At 39.3% G+C, this 22,011-nt stretch overlaps 1 protein-coding gene across 2 annotated transcripts in view; it reads left to right on the forward strand.

Annotated features, from left to right (window-relative positions):
* The first annotated feature begins 592 nt into the window (after positions 1 to 592).
* The window catches only part of LOC133554014 (sodium-dependent neutral amino acid transporter SLC6A17-like), a 69,848-nt gene continuing 48,429 nt past the window's right edge, over positions 593 to 22,011 (forward strand). The window contains exons 1-3 of one of the 2 annotated variants that reach the window (XM_061902336.1): positions 593 to 947; positions 16,566 to 16,987; positions 21,737 to 21,894. In XM_061902336.1, the coding sequence (XP_061758320.1) occupies positions 16,687 to 16,987; positions 21,737 to 21,894 (459 nt within the window). In that variant the 5' untranslated portion in view covers positions 593 to 947; positions 16,566 to 16,686. The remainder of the gene's footprint in view (positions 948 to 16,565; positions 16,988 to 21,736; positions 21,895 to 22,011) is intronic. The other variant, XM_061902337.1, reaches the window with a different exon arrangement.

Raw genomic sequence — 22,011 nt, forward strand, 5'->3', positions numbered from 1 at the left:
GGGCACTAAAGACAGTGCCATCGTAGCATGCCCCTTACTTTTGTTGATTGGGAGTTACACAGCAGACGTTCGAGGGAATAGTCACTCTGTTATCCGCGAGTCTCCCTGACAAATCGGGAGGAATTGTATGCGTGATGCTAATAAGGGGCATTAATATAAAACTCACTGGCCGCACTAACATCAAATCTTCATATTTAATTGCGGGTCACGTGTCTGAGACCCCTGGTTTGTACATAGCACAAATCCAAACTAAATTCTCTATACAATGTTATTTCATTATAAATTTCAAGAGTCTTGTGGCTCCCATTATTTTGTGAAACGGGTCAAAATGGCTCTTTGAGTGGTAAAGGTTGCCGACCCCTGTTCTACGGGTAACAAATGCATATATATGTCATCAAAACATGCTGTGTGTACTGGTATAAATTGTGAATGGGGCGTGGGATTTGTGTCTACAGCGCCAATATACCTGCAATACTGCAGCTGTTTTGTCTTTTGTTTAGTTTCATGGTCATCTGCTGACGTGAGCGCAGAAAGATGAGTCAAACCTGCGTCACGCATGATCGTGACTTGCCATAGTAATGTTTTTTTTTTTTTTTTTTGTACTTTGCGCCACCACCAGCACGTGGAAAGGAAGTGTAGAGGTATATGTGCACAGCACGTAACTCCTCCATCGCCCCCATAGACGCCATCCACACCATGCCCACTCTACCTCCGCGGATTTAATGGTATTATTATTATTATTATTATTATTTTTACCAGAGCACAATAGTCTCCTGCGTCAGACCTGCCGCGCCATGCGTGTCCTGTGAGCGCCAACCGCCGCCTGGCTGGATCCTCCACGAGCGCAGTGATGTTGCACACGGACTTACAGTAGCAGAGCCTCGATGAAGAACATTTCATTCGCCACGGCGTCCTAACGTCCTAACGCTACCTCCACTTTTCAGAAGGTAGGTGCTGTCTTCTCTTTTTTCCCCCCCTTTGGTTTGACAATCTTACGACTCCTTTCGTGTCAATTGAAATTAGTTCCTCATCGTCCACTCCTACTCCGCCCAGCATTTGTTTGTACTTCTTGTAAAGGGGCGCCATTTCCCCCCCACCTTAACACGCGGCAAGCATCACTTTAGCATCGTTTGTCATTCATCACCATGCACATTTGTCTCTTCATTGGGACGATCAGCGCCATGTCCTTATTTGTTTAGTGATTCAATTGACCTTGATGAGGCAGCAGAGGTCATATCCACCTTTAGCACAATGTAGCTCCTGTCTGTTGTTCTTATCTCCATATATAGAGAAGTTGTATTTCCCGTTCTGTTTAAAGTCTAAATGATATTCATGTCATCTAAATGGCATACAGTAAAACTAATTATTGCCAAGGTGTCAAAGTCAAGGCCCGCGGGCCAGATCCGGCCCACGAATGAATTATCTATGGCCCCCATTTTTATGACTTGATGGGATACAAATACATTGCAATGGGGATAGGTTGATTGGCAACACTAAATTGGCCCTAGTGTGTGAATGTGAGTGTGAATGTTGTCTGTCTATCTGTGTTGGCCCTGCGATGATGTGGCGACTTGTCCGGGGTGTACCCCGCCTTCCGCCCGACTGTAGCTGAGATATGCGCCAGCGCCCCCCGGGACCCGAAAAGGGAATAAGCGGTAGAAAATGGATGGATGGATGGGTCCTTTTGATTGATTGATTGATTGATTGAGACTTTTATTAGTAGACTTCACAGTACAGTACTTATTCAGTACAATTGATCACTAAATGGTAACACCAGAATAAGTTTTTCCAACTTCTTTAAAGGCCTACTGAAATGAGATTTTCTTATTTAAACAGGGATAGCAGGTCCATTTTATGTGTCATACTTGATCATTTCGCGATATTGTCATATTTTTGCTGAAAGGATTTAGTAGAGAACATCCACGATAAACTTCGCAACTTTCGGTGTTAAGAGAAATGCCCTGCCTCTACCGGAAGTCGCACACGATGATTCTGATGTTTTTAGAGACATTTACTAGGATCATTCTGGGAAATCCCTTATCTTTCTATTGTGTTGCTAGTGTTTTAGTGAGTTAAATAGTACCTGATAGTCGGAGGTGTACATCCACGGGTGTCTTGACGCCAATGTCTCAGGGGAGTCGACGGCAGCTTTATGGACGACACAAGCTCAGCTTTTCTTCGGTAAGAAGAGACTTTTTACCACAATTTTCTCACCGAAACCTGCTGGTTGATATTCCGTCGTGATTCATGTTTGCTTGACCGCGCCTCGATCCATAGTAAAGCTTCACCACCCGTAATTTTAAACAAGGAATCACCGTGTGTTTGTGTGGCTAAAGGCTAAAGCTACCTAACTCCATCTTTCTACTGTGACTTCTCCAATATTAATTGAACAAATTGCAAAAGATTCAGCATCACAGATCTCCAAAATACTGTGTAATTATGCCGTTAAGGCAGACGACTTTTAGCTGTGTGTGTGTGCAGTGCTCATATTTCCTTAAAACCTGTGACGTCTTGCGTACACGTCATCATTACACAACGTTTTCAAGACGAAACTCCCGGGAAATTTAAATTTGTAATTTAGTAAACTAAAAGGGCCGTATTGGCATGTGTTGCAATGTTAATATTTCATCATTGATGTATAAACTATCAGACTGCGTGGTGGGTAGTAGTGGGTTTCAGTAGGCCTTTAAGTCGGGGTCCATGTTAATCAATTCATGGTATAAATATATACTTTCAGCATAATACAGTCATCACACAAGTTAATCATCAAAGTATACACATTGAATTTTTTACATTATTTACAATCCGAGGGGTGGAATGTGGAGGGGGTTAGGTTTGGTTCGTATCAGCACTTCAGTCATCAACAATTATGTCATCTGACAAATGGACATTGAAACAGTGTAGGTCTGACATTGTAGGATATGTACAGCGAGCAGTGAACATAGTGAGCTCCGAAAGCATACAAACAAGTATATACATTTGATTATTTACATTTGATTATTTACAATCCGGGTAAGTGGGATGTGGAGAGGGGAGGGTGTTAGTCTAGAGTTGTAGTTGCCTGCAGGAGGTTTTTGGAGGTGCTGGGGTACCAGGAGGTGCATGCGTAATTGAAAAAGGGTTGAATGAGAGTTCCCGCTAGAATCTTCACAATTATTTTGTTGATCAGAGAGGAGATCCATCCATCCATTTTCTACCGCTTATTCCCTTTGGGGTCGCGGGGGGCGCTCGTGCCTATCTCAGCTACAATCGGGCAGAAGGCGGTGTACACCCTGGACAAGTCGCCACCTCATCGCAGGGCCAACACAGATAGACAGACAACATTCACACTCACATTCACACACTAGGGCCAATTTAGTGTTGCCAATCAATCTATCCCATGGTGCATGTTTCTGGAAGTGGGAGGAAGCCGGAGTACCCAGAGGGAACCCACGCAGTCACGGGGAGGACATGCAAACTCCACACAGAAAGATCCCGAGCCCGGATTGAACCCCAGACTACTCAGGTCCTTTGTATTGTGAGGCAGACGCACTAACCCCTCTGCCACCGTGAAGCCCCAGAGAGGAGATTCTACATAGCTCGGTTAGTAGTGCGGCTGTGCCAGCAACCTGATGGTTTGAGGTTTGATCCCCGCTTCTGCCATCCTAGTCACAGTCTTTGTGTCCTTGGGCAAGACACTTCACCCACTTGCTCCAAGTGGTTTAAAAATGTAACTTAGATAGTGGGTTTCACTATGTAAAACACTATGAGTCAATAGAGAAAAAAGCGCTATATAAATATCATTCACTTAATTCACCTATAACTTTCCTCTGCAAAATGTTCGATTGTGGAGGCGTTGCCAGATTGCAAAGTAAACCACACCCCACCATGTCCAAATGTATCATAATTTATCCTTTGAATGTGTCCACTGTTAAAATATGTATCTTGGAGTCCTCACCACATTTTCTTTCCAGACACCGTCAAAAGTACATTTAGTAAACAATATATCGATTCATCCTGTCACAGCATTAGGTACACCTGATATCGAGCTGCATTGAAAAGCTGCTTTTAGCAACATTTATGTCACTGCATGTCAGTGTGTACATGCCAAGATTAGATCAAAATAATAATAGTGATAATAACAACCTGCCTTTTTTGTGTTTCCTCTTAGCCTGAATACCTAATGTCCAAATTAGTACATCCACCTCGCTGTGACATCATGAGGTAGCCAGATTGCAAAACCCTGCAAACAGAGGCATCCAAAAGAGCATGCAGGCTCACGCCAAAATGCATGAATCTTATGCTTTGATCCTTTGACATTGTTTTAACACAAATACCCAACATTGTAACAATAAATCAGAAAAAACAAGCCCTAACCCCATTTAACATGTTTATTAAACATGTTTAACATTATGTTCTTGTTAACAAGTAACTGTTATTCACATTAAAATGTGGCTATTACCATAGATATCCACACAGTCTATCGGCCAGGCCAATACGTTTCAATTCTAGTGAACGTGTCAGTTACTACTTCGTTACTACATTCGCACTATACGGTTCTGCCAGACCGAAGCCCTCAACCAAATATATTCAGAGCTTCTGTTTTTCACAGACCCCGGAACATGGCGGCTCAATTCAGCAAAAATCAGCTAAATTATCTGGTTTATTTTCAAAATAAAATACTGCTGATGGTATTTTTAACCTTGAAACATTTTAATAGGCAAGGACAGACCTGAAGTCAAGTTGTATGATGGATAAAGAGGTGCTGATTTTGGTGGTCCAAAAAACAAATAATAATGTTACAGGCATAACGTGGATAGCTATTTTGGGGGCCTGTGTGAACTGCGACCTGACGTGGGGGCGGAAAAAGCAGGGAATGAGTGTGTGTGGTAACTCACCAGAGAGTTTGTTACTGGTGTGTTGTTTTTTGCATTAAATACAAAAATAAAGGAGTTGTTCTGCAAGGCAAAGCTGATGTCCTTTGTAGTAGTCAAGTCGGTATTAATTGACGGACGGCAAAGCATGGAGAAGTTCCGAGGCGTAGCCATTCAGCAGCCATTAAGCATCACGTGAAATCTGAGGTTACGCCTTTTGTCTTATTAATGTAGTATTTTAAGATGGAAGTGCTTAAAAGAAAACAAAACAGTGTCATGCGGGATGTGCATAATACTTTATATTGGTCGACTGTTCCGTCATTTTGTTTGTACTCAAAATTTCCATACAGTGCAGACCTGGGCAAAACATGGCCCGCGGGCTGCATAACCCGAGGACGTTTCCCAAAATTAGTTTTTGACCTTTAACATGTAGACTGTAGTCGCCATTATGATGTGCAGCGCTGTTTTCAAATTACCGTAAGTTTCAAACTAATGCAAGTATTTCAATGGTTGGAAGCTGTGCTTTTGAGTGATGTACAAGTTATTACACTTATCTGTGTCTCAGCAGCTACAGGCAGACGAGGCAAGACGCAGTGTGGTCGAGGTTTGTTTACAAAGCGGCCAAAATGACTCGGAAGCTGAATTTTACAATAAAGTTCTTTGGAAAAGTGGTATCATATCTGATTGATTGGTGTTTTTTGCTCTTTGCGGTCATATTTTGCTGTATTTGTTCCAATTTCATTGAACTTTGCTTGATTTTTTTGTTTGCCTGGTGGTCTCTTTCAGTAAAAAAAATAAAAATTCCGTTTTTTCAGGTGGGCTGTCATAATGTTTGTAGCATTCTGTTAGACATTATTCTGAGTTTTTGTACTAGTGTTCTTGCAAAAAGGGACCCAAGAACACATACTGTACAACCGATTTTTACACACACACACACACACACACACACACACACACATATATATATATATATATATATATATATATATATATATATATATATATATATATATATATATATATATATATATATATATTCTCGCCCGGAAAAGGGTAGAGTGCCATCTCCGGGTTGGGGAGGAGACCCTGCCCCAAGTGGAGGAGTTCAAGTAACTAGGAGTCTTGTTCACGAGTTTGTGAGATCGACAGGCGGATCGGTGCGGCGTCTTCAGTAATGCGGACGTTGTATCGATCTGTTGTGGTGAAGAAGGAGCTGAGCCGGAAGGCAAAGCTCTCAATTTACTGGTCGATCTACGTTCCCATCCTCACCTATGGTCATGAGCTTTGGGTCATGACCAAAAATATAAGATCACGGGTACAAGCGGCCGAAATGAGTTTCCTCCGCCGGGTGGCGGGGCTCTCCCTTAGAGATAGGGTGAGAAGCTCTGCCATCTGGGAGGAACTCAAAGTAAAGCCGCTGCTCCTCCACATCGAGAGGAGCCAGATGAGGTGGCTAAGGCATCTGATCAGGATGCCTTAGCCACCCTAGGGAAGTGTTTAGGGCACGTCCAACCGCTAGGAGGCCACGGGGAAGACCCAGGACACGTTGGGAAGACTATGTCTCCCGGCTGCCCTGGGAACGCCTCGGGATCCCCCGGGAAGAGCGAGACAAAGTGTCTGGGGAGAGGGAAGTCTGGGCTTCCCTGCTTAGGCTGCTGCTCCCGCGACCCGACCTCGAATAAGTGGAAGATGATGGATGGATATTTATATGTATATATATATATATATATATATATATATATATATATATATATATATATATATATATATATATATATGTATATATATATATATATATATATATATATATATGTATATATATATATTATTTATCTGTTCACACCGACCCCAGACACATTTTTGTCTCTCAATGAGGCCCCCGAGTCAAAATAACCGAAGTCTGCTCTCGAGGGCCAACATGCTGTATTGTGTTCTTTAAATTTACTTGTTTGCTTCCGCAGCTGTCACCGCCAAATCGACTGACCATGAGCGCCAGTAAAAATTGATTGATTGATTGATTGATTGATACTTTTATTAGTAGATTGCACAGCTCAGTACATATTCCGTACAATTGACCACTAAATGGTAACACCCGAATAAGTTTTTCAATATTTGGAAAACTACCTTAAAATGTGTTGCCAGAGACGTCAGGATTTTGAGTCATTCTGCGTTGCAAATGGGTCAATTGCGTTAAAAAAATGATTAATTAAATTAATAATGACAAAGGATTAATCTAAATCAACACATTAACTTTGAGAGCCTTGTAGTTTATTTCAATGTGATATATGTGTTAGTGGTGCTGAAAAAAAATTGCCATTCTTTTTTATTCTGTTTCTGAATTCATTCATAATTTTTAACGAATGCACTTTTTTATTAACATTTTTTGTAAGAAAATACATTTAAAAAAATAAAGTTTTTAGGCCATTTTGTTGCTCACTCGCTGTGTGTATACGTCATATGTCAGCAGCCAAGAGCAGGTTTTTTTCAACGTATAATCTATTTTGAAAAGTTTTTTTAGTTTTTATACACAATTATAATTATTGCAAGAATCGATTTGAATCACATCCCTAATATTTATGCACTGCTTTGATGATAGGTAGCACATCATATGTAAGTTGCTACTCATTGTTTAAAGCATGCAAACAAAGACAGGGTTTATGTTTCAAAGCAGTTGGGATGCGTGTTACTAAGCAACAAGGAATCAACTGAATCAAATGAATTCTTCTTGTTAGTTGATATTCCAGCTGAATAAATAGCAAAGATGACCTACACCCTAAACTGGTCACCAGTTAATCACAGGGTGATTATGAAATGGGTGGGAATGTTTGGATTTGGCCATCAATTGTGGGAACATATGCACAAAAGTCAGCTTTGTAAACCTTTATGTAACCAAGGCCCCCCTCATTTTGTTAGTCTGTTTCTAAATGATCCCGTAAATTTTGGTAATCCCCTACCCAGCAGCCCACAATGCATTACTTATACAGCAAGTGTGTTATTTAAATTCAGATATTTTGATCATGCCAAAGGTTTAGATATTATTTGTAGACCTTCCTTTACGATTTGACTCGAGTAAATGTGTCAGTTTGCCTTTGCTGGATGGTTGACTGTCATCACACCAGAGGCCACAACAATCACATCCATCTCTGACACAGTCCAAGTGATTTGCAGCCAGCTCTCAGTGGATGTCACGTCTGTTTGCCATGGTGAGAGGAGAAACAGGCGGCCACTGATGCTGCAAGAGATGGCACCTCAATGTTGCAGGACGAGCCATTGCTTAGCAACCAGTCCAAGAAAAACAAGTCCAGTATAGCCGTGTGAGGGAAATATTGAACCTGTGCTGTGATTAACACTGCGGACAAGGACAATTGATATAATGTCCAAGAAGACACACACACCTGCGTCCTGAAGGTGTTTGCACAAGGTTTCACAATAATTTATAGTACCTTCCTTTTTTAGAGTTGTCTGTTAGTAGAGATGTGTTGCTTATGAAGTTCGTGCTGAATGTATGAAATTTAACATGATGTCAGCCAGTTTAGTGTGCATGGTAATGCCTCCATGTTGTGTAAGAGTAAAAGGTCAGACCTGCTGCGTGTCGTGACTACTTCATGGCCACTGTTGAGGAATGTGATGTGCGTGCTGCTGGTGCGGCCTCAGGGTGGGCTTAAAGTCCGCTCGATTAGCTGGTAGTGGTGCTAAGACCAGTCACATTGAACGAACGAGCAGCTCTGATCCCAGTCAAATCCATCTGTTCATCCACTGTCGTGGACTTGTCGGATCAAAAACCTCTGGCTTCTATTCTCGGCTTGGGAGCTACTTGAGTTTGGTGCAACTGCACTGTGCTATAGCAACAGACTGTCTGCAGCTAAGTCCTCCAACTCCATGTGTTCCCAACATTATGCATTGTTACTGTGATATTTAGCTGGCTTGTCGCACCGTAGGCTTATTGCCTCACAATGTTTTCATGTAATGTTTAAGCCCCCCGCTTTTGACACTCATGGGTTCCCAGCCATGTTGGCTTGCAATTAATCCTGGGCCAAGAGTCAGTAAATCAATTAATCGAACAATTAATTGAAATGGTCTTGATAACTTTGATAAATTCTCATGTCCCTGTGTTTTGTTTTTTCTTTCGTCTCTTCATCCTTCACAGCACTTGAACGTATTTATTCAATGGCAGAATTAAATGAACCGAGTGAACCCTCTTTTCAGTCATCCACAATCTTTGTCTCGGAGGGCAGAGGCAGGACCCCTAGCTTACACACACTGTTGTGCTCAGACAGAGCCTCGCTAGTCACCAGTGAGAAGTACTGCAACATAACAAAAACTTGGAAGCAACAAGGCGATTGCCAAGCGTGTTGTCCCATTGTGGGAAATTTTAGTTACATATTTTAGATACAAGATTGATTGATTGATTGAGACTTTTATTAGTAAATCGCAGAGTACAGTACATATTCCGTACAATTGACCACTAAATGGTAACACCCGAATAAGTTTTTCAACTTGTTTAAGTTTGGGTCCACGTTAATCAACTCATGGTAGATACTTTGATACTTATAGGTATTTTAGATATTTTAGATACAAACAAATAACCAGGATGTGCCCATGAACACGGACAAACCAGCAAGTATGCTGAATTTGTTGGAAAGTAATGGCAACAAAAAAAGACACCAAAACAAACCCACACGACCCAGTTTTTCCAACCAGGGAAACACTGTGCTTCAAGTTGTTCATTGTTTATTAAAGTTAAATTTTTGCTCTCAGAGCAATGTATTTAGGGTAATTGATTTTATTTCTATTGTTTTTTTTATGTTTTGGATTATTAAAAGCTCTTAACCCACCCTTGATCACCCCCTTGGAGGTGAGGGGAGCAGTGGGCAGCAGCGGTGGTGAATCATTTTTGGTGATTTAACCCCCAATTCCAACCCTTGATGCTGAGTGGCAAGCAGGTAGGTAATGGGTCCCATTTGTATATTCTTTGGTATGACTCAGCCGGAGTTTGAACTCACAACATTTTGCCACATTTAGTGTGTGTGTGTGACAATAATTGGTACTTTAACTTGAACTAAACTTACAATGGTAAAAATAAATGACAGAGAAATCAAAGTGTATTGTGTTTGAAAGGAATATTTGCTTTGATATTAGGATTACATTTGTGCTTAATATGGTCTCAAAAGTAATACTGGTATTAATATTGTTCATAGGCTTATTTGTGGGACATTATATTGACTATAGCGAAATGTAATATCAGTACAGAACTACTTGCAACAAAAATCAAATATGATCAAATCATATTATGATTTGTCATATTTAAGGGTTTATATTGTTATAATAATAACTGGTAACTTAGCAACTTATTGGATTGTATGTCATTGACCATTTGCCCAAGGATGATAAGATGTTGAGGACATCTGTATTACATGAATGCGAGCATGTCTTCCAAGGCACACAATCCACTCTAGTCATATTATTGCTAACACTTTTGGTGCCGGTAGTTCAACTTTCCAGTCTGAAGCAGCACATTTTTTGAGAATGTTCTTCAATGAGATTTAATTTGAACAAACACTGCTTTTCAAATGTCACCACGCTGTGGCTGTTGTCTGACTAACATGTATCAAGATGTGTGGTTTACCCCCCTGCCCAGTGTAAAATCAGGATTTTCGCAGCACATTTAGCAGCTTTTACACATTGTCGTGTCATTTTCAAAACATCTGAGGACAAAGCGATACTAATGATGCTGTTGAAACTGATGGGAATTTAACCACATTCTCCTCAGATCAGTAGTTACACACTTAGACTGCTTACTGCCGGTCACGATAATCACATGACTTAACTTTGTAATAATAGCTTGTTATAGAAACTGGCTGGTAATTCAGCTGCTGTGTGTCCTTCATTATAATGAAGAGGATTAGCAAAAGGCATCAACTGAGAGCTTCAAGTGTAGCACTGGTACTACTGTTTTTTTTGAGTGGCCATCTTTACGTATACTGGGAATACTAACGCCAAAGATGTTGGAATGAGTTTGTAGGAATTTGTTAGCATGAGGTTCTTTACCCTCTTTACCAATGTTGATGAAAAAGGGCTACACTGTGTGTTTCAGCAGTTTCAGTCCAGGATTTTGTACGATTTTGACACAAAGTAAAGTCCTATTTTTTTTTTTTCAATCTGAAAACTACTGCTTTTTGTTAAAAAATGAAAAAAATCACAGGGGTGCTATTTGTAATGGAATTGACAAACAAAACAACTTCATAAATGTTTTTTATACTGTATGTATCAAAACATTTTTTTTTTCATTACAATTTGTGTTTTTGCACTATTTTTCCATTTTTGATGGTTTAGTTTTTTATTTTTCTACAAAGGGTTGTGAAAAAAAAACATATTTAATCCCATTCCAATTCGATTAATTATTTTTCAAGAATCTATCCATCCATTTTGTACTGTTTTTCCCTAACTGGGTCGTGGCGGTGCTGGAGCCTATCCCAGCTGCATTTGGGCAGAAGGCAGCGTACACCCTGGACAAGTCACCACCTCATCGCAGGGCAGATAGACAGTCAACATTTACACTCACATTCACACACTAGGGCCAAATTAGTGTTGCCTATCCTCAGGTGCATGTCTTTGGAGGTGGGAGGAAGCTGGAATACCCGGTGGGAACCCACACAGTCAAGGGTACAACATGCAAACTCCACACAGAAAGATTCCAAACCAGGGGATCGTACCCAAGACCTTTGTATTGTGAGGCACACGCACAAAACCCCTGTTTCACGCACTGCCCTTTTCAAGAATCTATTTAAATAAAAACAATTGTTTTTTTTAATGAATTTATTCATCAATCCAACAAAACAATACATAATAATGCAATCAAATTCCAAAACCGAACCCGACCCAGCAACATTCATAATAACAATAAACAGAGCCATTGAGGACATACAAACATGACACAGTACTATCTAAAAGTAGTGAAAAAAAAAATGAATATTATCAATGTTAGTAACGATTTCAAAATAGCAGTGATTAAAAATCCCTCATTGATATTAACATTAAAAACGTGAATACAAAAAATAATAATTAAAAAAAATGAACAATGCATCGCATCTCATAAGTTTGATAACACACTTTGTCCAATATTTTACACAAAGATGTAATAAGTCATATTTTGGTTCATTTAATACTTAAAACAAATTTCAATAATGGATCCCATATTCCAATATATGACTCATTATTATCTAAATATTATCTAAACTAAATGCAGTTTTTTCTACTGATATCATCTCCATAGCTTGTGTATACCAGTCAGTATGAGTAGGACTATCAACATCTATCCATTTGTTTAATATTACCCGTTTTGTTATTATGCATATTGAAAGAAATGCATTTTTACCCTTTGATGACACGTTACTAAATTGATGGAGTCCCCCAAGAATACAAGTTTGCGATGTCATTCGGATGTTTATATTAAGAAATGTGATTGTTTCTTTTGTTGTTTTCAACCATAACTCTTTTATTCTCCGACATTCCCACAATAAATAAACAAGAGTTCCCTGAGCTGCCCGACACTTCGTACATACCTTGCTATCTACCACACTGATTTTAAACAGCTGAGAAGATGTAAAATACAATCTATTCAAGATCTTAAATTGAGTCAGCTTGTTTTTAATGCTCCTAAAGGGCTTATTGGTATTTTTCCAAATATCATTCCATGATATGTCTCATTCATCTAAAATGTTTAAGTCCATCATCCATTTCCGAAACACATGCATCATTTGCATTTCTAGTGTGGTGTTCATTTATTATTCCATAAAATAGTTTAATTAATTTCTTAAATGTATCTTGATTAAAAAGTGCATCTTCCAGTTCATGACTATTTAAAGACATAGTTTCAGAGGATATGTATTTATTTACAGCGTGTTTTAAAGAAATAAAATTAAAAAAATTATTTCTGGGTACTTTATATTGATCAACTAAATCGTTGAACGGTTTAAAAGAGTTTTTATTAATAAAATGATGAGGTTTAGTAATACCTCGGTGTTTCCTTGTTGTCCATTTAACCACATTTTTATTAATTATGATATTAGGATTGTACCAAAGCGGTTGATTTACAGATGTCATTGGGTTGATTCCTAGTATTTTCTGACACAATTTCAGAATGTTAAAGGTGGCTTCTAATGGGCTTTGCCACAATTCGTTAGGTATTTTTTTAAATATAATATAAACTGCCCACATCAATGTCCAAATTCATTAACATATGTTTTTTTCTATGTTGATCCAGTCCTTATCTGCAGAAGAATGAAATAAGTGGCTTGCTTGTTCACAACCGAAGGAGATATAATAATGTAACAAGTTTAGTAATTGCAGTCCTCCTTTATCTTGTGTACAAGACAAACTTAAATATAAGCATCTGGCCTTCTTTCCACACCATATAAAATGTGATATCATTGTATGTATTTTCTTAAACCAACTTTTATTAATTAGGACAGGCATCATTTTCAGTATATAAATAACTGCTGGCAGTATACTCATTTTTACTATGTTTAGCCGACCCCAAAGTGATATTTGGAGACGTGACCAGCGTTCCATTTTGGATTCTATATTATTTTTTAAATGTTTAAGATGTAGATCTCTGCTTGTATAAAGGTTTGGTGTAACATGTAGTCCTAGATATATGATTTCTGCCTCTTTCCATTTAATTTTGGATTCTGAACTTGTGATTTCTTGCTGTTTTTATTAAGTGGTAATATTTCACATTTGTCCCAATTGACCTTATACCCTGATAAACAGCCATATTCAGTGATGAAATTATTGACATACTGAAGGGAGGAGTTAACATGTGACAGGTAGAGAATTATGTCGTCACAATACATCGATAGCTTATTATACTGAGAGCCAAATTTTATACCATGAATATTATTTTCACTCCTTATTTTTGCAGATAAGTGTTCAATAACCAAATTAAATAATAATCCAGATGCAGGACATCCTTGTTTTACTCCTCTTTTTAACAAAAATGGTTCTGAAATATGATTATTGGTTTTGACTGATGCCACGGTCCTTGTATAAAGTATCTTAATCCATTGTATAAAATTATCTCCAAATCCAAATTTACCTAATGTGCAAAACATAAATGACCAGTTTATGTGGTCGAATGCCTTCTCCGCATCAACAGTACATATTGTTGTAGGATAAGGGAGACTTCTAGCATAGTGAATAACATTAAACAATTTTCTTGTATTGTCTGAAAATTGTCGACCTACCATGAAGCCAGTTTGGTCAGTATGAGTTAATTTTCCTATTACATTTGATAATCCTGTGGCTAAGATTTTTGCCAAAATTTTATTGTCCATATTGGCTAGGGATAAAGGACGACAATTACTGCAAATCAATGGGTTTTTATCCTTTTTATGTATTAATGAGATATGAGAAAAATTGAAGGTTGGAGAAAACAATTGTTTATTAAATGAAGATTGGTACATTTGTAATAATAGAGGAGACAAATCTTCATTGAATATTTGATACAATTCTGTATTGTAGCCATGTGGGCCAGGAGATTTATTTTTTGCAAATGAATTTATAGCTTTTTGAATTCCCATTAATTGTATAGGTTCCTCCAGTGATTTTTTTGTCATGCTCTGATAAGGATGGCAGTTGTCCATCCATCGATTTCTACCGCTTATTCCCTTTTGGGGTCGCGGGGGGCGCTGGCGCCTATCTCAGCTACAATCGGGCGGAAGGCGGGGTACACCCTGGACAAGTCGCCACCTCATCGCAGGGCCAACACAGATAGACAGACAACATTCACACTCACATTCACACACTAGGGCCAATTTAGTATTGCCAATCAACCTATCCCCAGGTGCATGTCTTTGGAGGTGGGAGGAAGCCGGAGTATCACGGGGAGAACATGCAAACTCCACACAGAAAGATCGCGAGCCTGGGATTGACCCCAAGACTGCAGGACCTTCGTATTGTGAGGCAGACACACTAACCCTTCTGCCACTGTGAAGCCGTGAAGGATGGCAGTTGTATTGCGTCTAAATATTGTTCTAAATGTTTCATTGATTCGCCCAACTGTTTGATTCGAACACTGAAGAAGAAGAATTTGAGGGATTCGTGAATGAGGAATAAATTAATAAAGTGAGCTTTACAAGTTTTTTTTGTGTGTTGTTTGAGCAACGTTGAGTTATTGATATATTATTGCTTTGCACTATTTCGAGTGTTACTATATTTTGATTGCACTAGCGTTTGATTTACCGTAAAAATATCAGATTGTTTTTTACGTGTTCATTGAATCGGGAAAAATAATATAACAGCTGTTTATTCATTTTGGGAGTGAACAGAGTTGTCAGAACGCTGGTTTGTAATCTATTAATAAAGTTTGACTGACCTATCTGACTGTTTTGTTGACATTACCTTTAGCGCAGCTACATCTAAAGGATGCATAACGTAACCCAGCCTCTACTGCAGCGTCTATTCAATGCGCCTTATATATGAACAAAGTTTTAAAATAGGCCATTAATTGAAGGTGCGCCTTATAATCTGGTGCGCCTTATAGTGCGGAAAATACAGTAATCACACCAGTATTATGATTCTATATGTCTACATTAAAACATTCTTGTTCCTACTGCATTAATATATGCTCCTTTTAAACTTTCATGCAGAGAGGGGAAATCACAACTAAGTCAATTTACCATAACTGTATTTATTAAACAGTTATTAACCAGTGGCACAAACATTCATGAAATTTCCAAAACAGAAAGTCCAAGATTGTCAGAGACATTTTAAAACAAGCTTTTAGTGCACTTTTGTGCATGATGTCACTATGACGTATCAAAACAATACTAAAATAAAGTGTACTTTTTGTACAGAACGTCTCTACAATAGTTTAAAACAAATAAAATGCACTTTTGTGCATGATATCACACAAAATATTTCAAAACTGTCAAATAAAAATGAGCTGTATAGTAGGAAATCAAATAGTGTATTTCCTTTGCTATGTGGTAGGTTACTGCAGGAGTTATCTCCTTCTGTTGTTGACTATTTTTTCATACGGTGTAGATGTGGAAATGGTTGCTTCGGCATTTTGTTGGCTGTGGAATTGAACGGAGATGTTGACATGCGGCGTTTCAAGCACTCTTCATTCTCTACGGGGTGACTTTTTAAATGATGGTACATTAGTAGAGCTGCTACTTTTTGTAGCAACGCTTTTGCCGCATACTTGACATTACGGTTGTCTGTTCCACATATTCCCGCTTGAAGCCAAACCATGCGAGACAATAGACCCTGTGGTGTTTTTCTTGGGAATTAATTATTCCTTTATTTTTTACCAGATTGGCACCTTCTCTCTCTCATATTTTCACTTGCACCTCTCCGCTAGCATCACAGCTAACGTTACCCATGCTGCTACCTCTCTGCTCGGTGAGAGCGTATGACGTTGCACGCGCGTCAGTATGTGACGTATGTTAGAAGGTGCGATTGTTTTATGTCTCTGTGAGATGGAGAGACAACAAAGCGTTAGAAATGCACGTAGTGAAATGCCCGCAGCTTAAAGCAACTGCGTGAGAATATATACTCGAATATCACAATATAGTCATTTTCTATATCGCACAGAGACAAACCCTCGATATATCGAGTACATTCGATATATCGCCCAGCCCTAAGTAGAAGTAAACTTCTGACCAGAAATGTATATTTCCTGACTTTCTCCAAAATGTCTTTTTACAGAAGCACAACCTCTTCTCCCTGGCACCTTTCCACTTCTTCTTGAACTCCAAATTAAACACCTCCAAAGTCTCCTCTCTTCACCGTCTGCACGCCTTGGAGGAACATTCCTATTTTTCTAGCCATGCCAAATAACACCAGGGTGACCCAGCTGGAGCACAGCAGTGAGCCGGTCACTGAGTCTGTGGCTGACCTGCTGTCTCTGGAGCACCCCATGGACTATAAGAGCAGTCAGATGAGCATGGGCCTCAGCCCGGGCTCAACTGCCCCGGTAAGAGCACTGCTGCCTTCCCCTGACCCTGATGCAGAGGACGGACGGCCGGCATGGAACAACAAGATGCAGTACATCTTGGCGCAGGTGGGCTTTTCTGTGGGTCTGGGTAACGTCTGGAGGTTCCCCTACCTGTGCCAGAAGAATGGCGGGGGTAAGTGGATGGACATTATTTTTTAGTGTTTCATTAACTGTAAAGAATTATGCTAATTTTTCATTTCTAGTTAATTATTTGAACCTTCGTTCCGCTGAGTACTTACTATCAGTGTTGGGTTAATTACTGAAAACCTGTAACTAGTTACAGTTACTAGTTACTTTATTTCAAAAGTAGCTCAGTTAGTAACTCAGTAACTTACACCAAAAAGTAATGCGTTACTGTGAAAAGTAACTATTTAGTTACTTCTTTTTTTTACAAGGCTCCATTTAATGCCCTTATAGACTTCATTTCAGTACTGTTATTGTACTACAGAATAATACAATTTGTTGTTTAACTTGACATACATTTGCATCACTGAACTCTGCTAAGCAATGTGGTCAACATTCAACACACAAAGACAAAGATATGTTTCAAAGGGCCAATTTGTTTTAGGCCAGGACAAATTGACAAAACTATTTTAGATAGCTGCAACATAACATACAAAATTAAAAAAGAGCATAACAACATGTCACAACATAGCTGTAAACCTGGTTTCACCCAAGGATGCCACACATGACATACCAGGCGTTCCTTTCTCTGAAGGAATTCTGAAATAAAATCATGTCTTCAGGAAATCAGTGCTGTACAGAAGCCCAGAACACTCTACACATTTCCCCAGTTTTAGTTTAGAGATAAGGAAAGATTGGCCTGGCACACGAGGACCCCTCTTTATGTTTGTGAACTTTATAGTCTATACATTTAGAGTGATGTGATAATCTAACACTCTAGAAGACTGGAATGAAAGAGCAACAGTGTATAAGAAAATTCAGTGTGTGTACCTTCAGATCTGAATGAAGAGCAGAGGCAAAGTTTTGAGTGTTTTCTTTAGCTTGCTTTCCATTTTTATGTACTCACTGTCCAGGTACTTGGAAATGTTTTCCGTGCCATTTGCCATTTGACGCCCGGTATCATGCTAATTAGCTGCCTGAAAGCAGGTGACTCCACTGTAATGGGTCTATCAACTTTGTCCTGGCTAGCAGTCCGTCCGTTAAAATTCATCCACCCGCTGTTGGTTAGGTGGTGGTGGAGGTGAAGGTGAAGTGGCATCGGAGTCTGTGTCTCTCTTTACTAGCTCCGTCGAAGTTCTTTCGTAGGTGTTTCAGCAGATTGGAATTACTGTTTTGGGCAGTAGATAGGATCTTTGATCCAAGACACAACTTACATTTAACTAAAATGTTATTTTTTTTGTGCTCGACATAAGAAAAGTAGTGAGAATATCTCCATGTTAAGAAACTTGACTTCGGCTCCCCGATGATGTCTTGTTGTTAGTAAACACAAACACCCCCCCACCCCACTCCCACATACACACACACACACACACACACACGCACACACACACAGGTGGACGACACTGCAACTCTCCAATAAAACACACTTTTTAGCCAGTACTACATAAAAAATACCTTAAAATACCGCAGTAAGGCATCATGTAGTAACGGTAACTGAGTTACTGAATATAAAAAATAACGCGTTAGACTACTAGTTACCGCCGAAAATAACGGCGTTACATTAATGCGTTAATTTGTAACGCGTTAGTCCCAACACTGCTTACTATCCAATAAGCTTGCAATAATGGCATTTAGTAAAAATGTATTCCAATATACCAATTACAGATACACATATATGGTCATATCTATTGACATTAGTCTCACAAAGGACCTATGAATACAGTATTGCAATCTACATTTAAAAAAACTTCCTTGTGGTCTAAATCAGTGGTCCCCTTTTTCATGAAAAAAAAAAAAAAAAAAAAATTCCCCCCTCCGTCCCCCGCGGGACAAATGATCAAGCGTTGACCGGTCCGCAGCTACAAAAAAGTTGGGGACCACTGGTCTAAATGATATATAGTGGGTATGTTTTTGTATGACTTTTGCCCCACTGTCACATTTTAACCCGCTTTCCGAGTACTGTCTGTATGTTTTGATTGTGGAGGCCTTCCCTTTATATGCAAATTAACCCTTCCATTCCACAATCTCTCCAAAAGAATAAGAATTTGTCTTTTGAAACTGTTTAAATATATGCCTTAAATACGAACATCGCCGCTATTTCCCCCCCCCAGTGATTTGTAGGTCAAATTACAATAAATACACCTGCACACTCTCATGCCGCGATTAGATGAAAATAATATTTTATCCCAGTGTTTTTCAACCACTGTGCTGCGGCACACTCGTGTGCCGTGAGAAATTGTCTGGTGTGCCGTGGTAAATGGTGCAACTTTATCTAATTAGTCCAAAAAATATTTTTTGCACATCAATAATTATAATCTTCAAATAATGTGCCATTGTCAAGTGTCTGTGCTGTATAGAGCTCGGCAGGGAAACCATGTAAAACTCCATATCAGCAGGTGGTAGCAGGTAGTTCTTTGCTTTGTAAGAGTCGGAACGCGTCGAGGATGGTTTGTCGTGATCCCAATATGCAGAGCACAGCGGGAGATGGCGTGTAGGTAAAAAGGTAAGTAACGCTTAAACCAACAATTAACAAAACGGAAAGGAAAAGGTATTGAATCTTAGGGATGGCTATGCAAAATGTACGTAAAACTGAACTGCCTACAAAGTAAACAAAAAAAGGATGCTGGACGACAGCAAAGACTTACAGCGTGTGGAGCAGAGATGGCGTCCACAAAGTACATCCGTACATACATGACAATCAACAATGTCCCCACAAAGAAGGAAAGCGTCCGCACAACTGAAATAGTCTTGTTTGCCAATACAAAGCAGGTCAGGCAAAAGGAAGGTGTGAAGCTGCTACAGGAAAACACCAACAAAACAGGAGGGCCCACCCAAATAACAGCGCAAGACAGGAACTAAAGCACTACACAGAGGAAAACAACAACAAACTCAAAATAAGGCACGACAAACTGACGGAGTTTCATTTTTTAACGTTTTGTCTTTTCTTCATTCCAAAAATATTTTGTGGCTCAAAATAGTTTGAAAAACACTGCTTTATCCTACCTGCTATTCTGTCTCCTCAAACTACACAGTACACATGGCAAAACCGTTCTGTGTAAAATGTTTTGGATAAATAAACAGGGAAATAGTTTTCTTTTGTAGACGTCAGAGCAGTCTGGAGGACATGAGACTAGAAGAAATTATACAGGAAGATGCAGGCAGAAGCCAACAGTCTGGGTACACGGAGCACAGTGGAAAGGAGGGGCCATGCAGTTAGAAAGCATGTACTAGACTGCCCACATAAGTACGTCCAGCAATGTGCGACAACACAAATGGCCTGCTGTTGAAAAAAGACTGCCAAAAACAGCGCTCAGAGGCATCCAAAACTGCTTGCAGGCTTACGTCCAAATGAATGAACCTCATAATTTGAAGCTCTCTGCTGGAAAAACGCGAGCGGTAACATCACTAACTGTTATCAACAAATTAATTTGCCAGGGATAGTTGGTAATACTAGGACATTTGACACAAAAGAGGAACCAGACTACCATATGTGGGAGTTACCATACAATTTATGCTGAGCTGGGATCATTCTTGCATATACATTGCAAAACTTCACGAAGCTATTAAACAAAGATACATTGACTTGGCACGGACACGGTAAGACAGACATGGCAAACTACATTACTGTCTGTCCCTGGCACACTTATTTACTGTTGTCACAACAGGTGTTTGTCGGACTTGACTGATGTGCACGTGGTCATTTTGATAATATACGGTATACAGTATGTGGCACAGTTTATATGGCACAGTCTTCTTGGCCATGTGTTTGTCCAATATGTAGCTCCAACTATTTGCACAATTATTGGTAAACATAGTTACTGGTAGATAGAATTTCGTCCTATCAGTCGGCAACATATTGTATTATCGTTTTTTGTCGACAACGACGACTAATTGTTGCACCTCTATATGTGTCTTTATTTGCATTAAGATTGTATCAATTAACACTATCTCTAAAGCTTACATAAGTAATTTTATAGACTTGTGTCTAGATGAGTGACTTGAGCTGCAGAAGTTTATGGTAGGCAGATGAGGAACTTGATTGAGTAATTGATTTATTTTGATGATAAATACAAACCCCATTTCCATATGAGTTGTGAAATTGTGTTAGATGTAAATATAAACGTGATACAATGATTTGCAAATCATTGTATTCCGTTTTTATTTACATCTAACACAATTTCACAACTCATATGGAAACGGGGTTTGTAGAAAGGGATTTTTTAATTATTAAGCTCTAAATTTAATTTTCATTTTATTTTATTGATTACACGATAGGCACGTTTAAAGTAATCAGTGCAGCGTTATTTTCACTTATCTACTTGGCCGGTCTTCCCTCCAGATCCTCCATGATAAATTGGGTTCCCTCCACCAATGGGTACAGCCAGCATTGTTTTTTTTGTTATTTTTAAAGTTGCTTGCATGCGCCCGGTAAGATAGGATACATGTGACCGGTCTTTGTTTAGGAGATTCACAACCTGGTCCCTACATGCCATGGAGAGGAAAGTACTCAGCTGACTGTCACTGCATCAATATGCTTTGCTCAGAATAGACATCAAAGATCCATAAAAGTGGGCAGCAAGACAGCAGCAATTTGTGATGGATAATAATGCCACTTCTGAGTATCATAACACTTTCCTTTGTCTGCTAACTTTTTAATCATGGTAATGTCATTTGGGTTTTGTATGGCTGCTCCAACAACAAAACATTACTTCTCTGGAAGATTAAACATGAAGATAAATTGTTTTTCTATCTGTTTTAGGCGCTTACCTGGTGCCCTACTTCATCCTCCTCCTCCTCATCGGCATCCCTCTGTTCTTCCTGGAGCTGGCGGTGGGTCAGCGAATTAGGCGTGGCAGCATTGGTGTGTGGAACTATGTGTACCCCCAGCTGGGAGGCATCGGGGTTTCTAGTCTGATGGCAAGTATGACCTTGTAACCGGATACTAGTGATTGCTTTTTAATGCACGACTACAATATTATTAATCTTTATATAAAGTGTATGAGGTGACTTAACCCCAAAAGCAGTGTACTTACA

The sequence above is a fragment of the Nerophis ophidion genome, linkage group LG06, assembly GCF_033978795.1.
Source record: "Nerophis ophidion isolate RoL-2023_Sa linkage group LG06, RoL_Noph_v1.0, whole genome shotgun sequence".
NCBI lineage: Eukaryota > Metazoa > Chordata > Actinopteri > Syngnathiformes > Syngnathidae > Nerophis > Nerophis ophidion.